At 29.8% G+C, this 5,608-nt stretch overlaps 2 protein-coding genes and 1 long non-coding RNA gene across 4 annotated transcripts in view; 2 read left to right on the plus strand and 1 right to left on the minus strand.

Annotated features, from left to right (window-relative positions):
* Positions 1-308: 308 nt before the first annotated feature.
* LOC112468914 (putative nuclease HARBI1) lies at positions 309-2,535 on the plus strand. 2 transcript variants are annotated; one of them, XM_025038329.1, is made up of 5 exons: positions 309-516; positions 803-1,003; positions 1,123-1,380; positions 1,466-1,681; positions 2,052-2,535. In XM_025038329.1, the coding sequence occupies exons 1-5, from the start codon at positions 420-422 to the stop codon at positions 2,465-2,467; spliced, it is 1,188 nt and encodes a 395-aa protein (XP_024894097.1). In that variant the 5' UTR covers positions 309-419; the 3' UTR covers positions 2,468-2,535. The 2 variants fall into 2 exon arrangements, with proteins under 2 accessions (XP_024894097.1, XP_024894098.1); XM_025038330.1 differs by having other exon boundaries at positions 2,118-2,535.
* A 251-nt stretch (positions 2,536-2,786) lies between these two features.
* Positions 2,787-4,628, minus strand: LOC112468915. Its single transcript, XM_025038331.1, has 5 exons — positions 4,610-4,628; positions 4,234-4,340; positions 3,710-4,151; positions 3,443-3,541; positions 2,787-3,244 (listed from the first exon to the last, which is right to left on the minus strand). Exons 2-5 carry the CDS (start codon positions 4,319-4,321, stop codon positions 2,800-2,802), a joined length of 1,074 nt encoding a protein of 357 aa, XP_024894099.1. The 5' UTR covers positions 4,322-4,340; positions 4,610-4,628; the 3' UTR covers positions 2,787-2,799.
* Positions 4,629-4,667: 39 nt separating this feature from the next.
* The window catches only part of LOC112468916, a 3,250-nt gene continuing 2,309 nt past the window's right edge, over positions 4,668-5,608 (plus strand). The window contains exons 1-2 of the long non-coding RNA XR_003042440.1: positions 4,668-5,049; positions 5,182-5,365. This is a non-coding gene — a long non-coding RNA (uncharacterized LOC112468916). The remainder of the gene's footprint in view (positions 5,050-5,181; positions 5,366-5,608) is intronic.

A 5,608-nucleotide genomic window follows, 5' to 3' on the forward strand; every position in this document is an offset into this window, starting at 1 on the left:
ATATATCACAAACATTTTTATAACTTTTATATTAATATATCCGTAGGATAAACGCATGTGCAATTGAAGGAAGTGTCCGCATGAAGGACCGACGAGTCATTTGGTATTATTTTAACTTTTATTATTTCTTTTCTTGTATTCATGATTGTGCATGTTTCGATAACCACTCCAATAGCGAGCGTATTTTATAATAATATATATAAGTTTATCATACCTGATATCCTATTTATTACAACAATCCTTAACCTATCAAATTACATTATAATAAATTCATTATTCCAAATTCAAATTAAAAGAAACAAAGGTTTGTTCTTTATTGCTGCACTGAGTTCATACTGCACTGCACTGAACGGAACTAGTGCTAGCAGGACAAGTTGTTTGTGAGCAAGTATAAAGAACGCGTCAGTGCAATAATTAACATGGCGATGATCTTGAATGATTTATTTTTTGAATCTTCTGATGATGAAGAAAATAATATGTTTCCATTTCAACCTATTGCGCGTTACGATGACGATGGTATGTATTTTATATGCAATGTATTATTATATTATGAAAAAATTAAAATTTTTTTTAAAATAATTTAACCTAATGTAAACTAACCTATACTACGTTTACGCGAGCGTTATTTCTGTAGTAACTTACGATATATCACTCGTTTACGCGGAGTAAATTATCGTAAGTTACTACAAAATCCCGTTTACGCGAAGGAATTATCGTAAGTTGCTACAGAAGTAACGCTCACGTAAACGTAGTAGTAGTACTAGTAGTAGTAGTACTAGTAAGTATAATTTTTTATTTGCAGATTTTTATGAGTTACACATGTTACATCCAATTTTCGGATTAGTGCAAAGAATTGAACATGTGAAAATAAACAATTATATCGAACATATTGTTCATAATTATAATAACGTTGATTTTCTTATGCACTTTCGCTTGTCAAGAAGAGCAGCATATCAATTAATAGACCAATTTACAGTGTCGGAAATATTTACTTCTATACAAGGTATTAACGAAATCAGTTTAACTTTAAATATATACAGCAAAAAGATAATAAAAATAATACTTAAAAAATAAAAATAAAAATATTTTATTATTTTGTTTATTTATACTTTATTTTTTCAGAACGTATACAAAATAATAAAATAAGCGCTGAAAAACATATTTTATGTTATTTATGGTTTGTGGGTCATCAAACAGGATCTTATCGAGATGTAGCAGATAGATTCGGAATAACAATAAGTGCGTTACACACAGTAATAACAAGAGTAACCGATTTTATTTTAGCTTTAGCGCATCATATTATTAAATATCCAACTGATCTCGAAAAAGAACAAACCTCAAACTTTTATCTACAACGAAAAGGATTTCCTAATATAATTGGTAAATATATAAGAGTATATTCTCACATTTTTAATGTAAAATATTTTGCTCATTGAAATCTTCTCATTATTGAAATCTCTTTCAGGTGCTATTGATGGTTCTCACATCAAAATAGACAAACCTGCGGAAGATCCTGATTCCTATATAAATCGGAAACAATATTTTTCCATTCATGTGCAAGGGACGGTTAATCATGACATGAAATTTATTGACGTATTTATTGGGTATCCAGGTTCCGTTCACGATGCAAGAGTTTTTAAAAATTCAACACTATATAATGATCTACATAATATTTGTGGAGGTAAATTGAAAACAAAAATTGGTTTTATAATATAAATATGGACCTATATTATATATGAACTGTTCATCCCTTACTAGAACAAAGAAATTTCTTGTCTACAGTGTGACAAAGAGATGCAAAATAACTTCACACTTTCCCCTTTAAGAAGTGCGCCCATTGAATGGCGCAGACATTAACAATCAATGTGTACACTTAGAAGAGAAAGCTTGAAGTTATTTTCAATCTCTATCATGCTGCTGCTACATTTTTTTACATGAGCAGTTCATATACATATAATAGTCCATGATTATACATTATATATATATATATATATATATATATATATATATATATATATATGTATATATACATATATAATAATAATTTTCAGATAATTATTACCTGTTGGGAGATAGTGCTTATCCTTGTTTGAAACAATTGATTGTTCCATATAAAGATAACGGACACTTGACACGTGCACAAAGATCATTCAACCAGAAATTAAGCTCATGCAGAGTTGTTATCGAAAATGCATTTGGCTGCCTTAAGCAAAGATTTCGTCAGTTATATCACTTCAAATTGCGAGATATACCACGAATGGTACGAGTCATACATGCATGTTGTGTATTACATAACATTGCGAATGTGCAAGACCTACACTATTTTGAACCACAACTAAATGAAGAATATCCTGATATTGAATTACAAAATAGACCAATTGTAATGATCGATAATGCAAGGGAATATGAGGATGATGTGAGAGGAACGCATGTTCGTGACGAAATCTGTAATTTACTATCTCGATAAAAAGAAAATAATGTATTATAATTCAAATATTTTGTATTATAAATTTTTTTATTTTGTAATGCATAAAATATGAAATATAGATATACATGTATGTTTATAATATATATGCATAAAATTGTAGATATTATATTGCCAAGTAATAAACAAACATCAAGAAAACAGTTTTGTATGTTTACATTACAGTTAGATATTGCAGTTACTACATAAAAAAGTTATTTATTAAGATAATATTTAAAATAAAACAAAATAAACAGTATTGCATTAAATTGAAATAATGCCAAAAACAAAACAAAAATAAATTATAAAACTTTAAGTCTTTAACTCTTAATTAATTATTTAGTTTGTTTATCAAGATAAGCTTTTAATAAATTATTTCTTTCTTCTCTCATTTTGTTTGCAATTATCAATTGCTCCTGTACTTTGTCTAAATATTTTTCATACGATTGTCTCATTTGTCTATATTCCATTAATATCTCTTTTTCTCTTTCAATTTTATCGTGCTTTTCTTCTTGAATACGTTCTATCAGTTCTTTCATACTTTCTTGACACGATTGCAAAACTTTTGCTGTTGTGCCCATTTGCCTTTTGTTTCTGCTTTGCATTTCTTCAACAGAAAGTGTGTTTTGTAGATTAGACTGATTAGACATAGTTGGTGTTGTTGCTATTGGCATTGATTCTTGGTTGGTTGTTCCCGATTCAAATATTGAAATATCTTGACTGGCTGATGCGTTACTTCCTGTCGGTATATTTTCTGTTTCAGATACACCACTAGTGAACCTATAATGACATTAATTAGTATTAAATACATTAAACAATTTGTGTAACAATTTTATTTGTGTATAAAGAAATGTCTTCCATATATGTGTTCTTTAACCATTAACTAAACTTTAGTAATTATTATGTAAAAGATTATTTAATATTATCTAATATAAGAAATAATACGCAAATTATTAAAAGAACTTATATAAAACTTACGTAGGTGTAGTTCTGTCAGTTCTCAGTATTGTGCCTTTATTTCCAGATGTGATTAGAGGTTCAATATTATGTTTACTCCCAATTAAATCCGTCAATTCTCTATAATAATGCATTTTATATTATAAAAAATATTTTCCTACTACAATTTTTTTAAGATAGATATTTGAAAAAAGTTAAAGCAAAAAATCTTAGTGCATAAGTATATATAAATGTATTACATTTGTATATATATTATATTAATTCTTCAGTTAAAATATAATAACTTACGTTTCATATGGACATGTTACTCTACTTCTGCCAGTTTTTTTGTTATTTGTAATCATATTTTTGTAAGCTCTTTCTAATGATTTAAATTTATTTTCAGTTTGTATATTTGATACATTATAGCCTTGTATATTCATTTCTTCTGCTATTTTTTGCCATAATACTTTTTTGTTTCTAATTTTTCTTGTCGTAAGTAAATGTATTTTTTCTTTATACAAACATAAAAATAATTTTGTGCTTGCATCTGACCATGAAAATGTTTCTTCTATACTTTCTGAGCTTTCTGGTATTCTATTTTCCGTGTAGTTGTCTTGTTGATTTTCTTTATTGCTTTCGTTATTATTATCATTTAACGGAATGAACATTGACTTGTTGTTTACCGTACAATTTATGGAGTCGCAGTTAAAATTGATCTCTGAATAACAAATTTGAAATTCCAGCCCTCCTAAAAAAATAATATATAAATTTTCATTTTTGTTGATTTTTTAATTATTCTCATATTTTATATAATAGATAATTTGACTTACCTTCAGAAATGCAAGTAACAAATCCATTTTCATCAATTAAAATATTTCCTGCCGCATCTCTTTGTATAATTGCTGTTTCACTTTCCATGACTTTGCTTTCAGCTGATCTATTAGTTATAAAAATTCTTTTATATTCTGTATAATGTAAATAATTCATAATTTTGATTATAAATACAATTTTATGCAATAAATACACTAGTTTAATATTTAATAGGTTATTTTATATTTACAAACAATAAATAACCTATATTTAACCTAAAGCCCAATAAATAACCTAACTATACTTAAATAGATTATTATTCTCTTTTTTTAATATTTAACAAGTTACTTTAATATTCAATAAGTTAATTTAATATTTATAATTTGTTGTGATTACTTTATTTATATTACTATTTATGTTTTCAGCCATATTTCCCACACAGCACATGATATCATACGTATCATCCCATTGTTATACTCAATGTACTGTGATCATCCGTAAAATACTGAGATCAACGCTATAATATCTTTTACAGTATCATTCGGTTTTCTTTCGCGCGCGTATGATCTCAGGTTTGACTGAAGGTACGGAAACGATACGTACGCCTTTCTACCGCGCGCGTAAAATCTCAGGTTTTACTCAAAGTACTGAGATGGTATCGTACTCGTGTCTTGCGCGTGCGTATAATCTTCAATTATACTCAAGATATGAAAACGGTACGTATATCAGCGCCATCTGCATCCGTCATTTCTGTTCCGATCTTTTTCCGGTAGCAGTACGTGGAGTGACATGGCGACGTGCAATCCAGGAAGAAAACAGTGTGATTGATATCAAAGGTAATCCTTTTCTTCCCTAAACTTACATCTCATAAAATATTTAATAAAGTTAGCAAAACAATTTTAGTATATAAATTACGTAATATTTTGAAATATTTTGTACAACTCGTAACTATTTGATCTGATGCAAAGTTTAAGGTTATCTGTTGGCGTTCTCGGATAATAACCGAAGTGGAGATTCAACCGGACATTCAGGAGATAGAGGCGATCCCGGTGGAGATACCGTGCGAGACCGTGGAGACGATCGAGGGCGAGGACGAGCAGCCGATGATAGCGCTGCAGCCGCTGCCGGCCGGCTTGGTTGCAAAGTAAAAAGGTATTGTCAGTGCCAATTTAATAATTGAAACTGGCGAAACTGCACATCAAATACATTTAATAAAGCATTAAATGTATTTGATGTGCAGTTTCCGCAACGTAGGGTTAGGATGTGGGCACACAAGCGGTTTGGACCGCACGGTTCCGCCGCGTGGTAGACCGTCCACATACGAGCGGTTTGTCCCGCGTGCAAGAGCCGCGCGAAAGATCCGTGCACACGAGCCCGCCGCGACGGATCGTGCAG

The sequence above is a fragment of the Temnothorax curvispinosus genome, unplaced genomic scaffold, assembly GCF_003070985.1.
Source record: "Temnothorax curvispinosus isolate PA1 unplaced genomic scaffold, ASM307098v1 QBEX01002229.1, whole genome shotgun sequence".
NCBI lineage: Eukaryota > Metazoa > Arthropoda > Insecta > Hymenoptera > Formicidae > Temnothorax > Temnothorax curvispinosus.

Coding starts and splice junctions, on each gene's coding strand:
- LOC112468914 (XM_025038329.1), top strand. CDS start 420: ATGGCGATGATCTTGAATGATTTATTTTTTGAATCTTCTGATGATGAA. Junction 517..802: donor TGCGCGTTACGATGACGATG/GTATGTATTTTA, acceptor TTTTATTTGCAG/ATTTTTATGAGTTACACATG. Junction 1,682..2,051: donor TCTACATAATATTTGTGGAG/GTAAATTGAAAA, acceptor AATAATTTTCAG/ATAATTATTACCTGTTGGGA.
- LOC112468915 (XM_025038331.1), bottom strand. CDS start 4,321: ATGGAAAGTGAAACAGCAATTATACAAAGAGATGCGGCAGGAAATATT. Junction 4,152..4,233: donor TGTTACTTGCATTTCTGAAG/GTAAGTCAAATT, acceptor TTATTTTTTTAG/GAGGGCTGGAATTTCAAATT. Junction 3,542..3,709: donor GTAACATGTCCATATGAAAC/GTAAGTTATTAT, acceptor GCATTATTATAG/AGAATTGACGGATTTAATTG.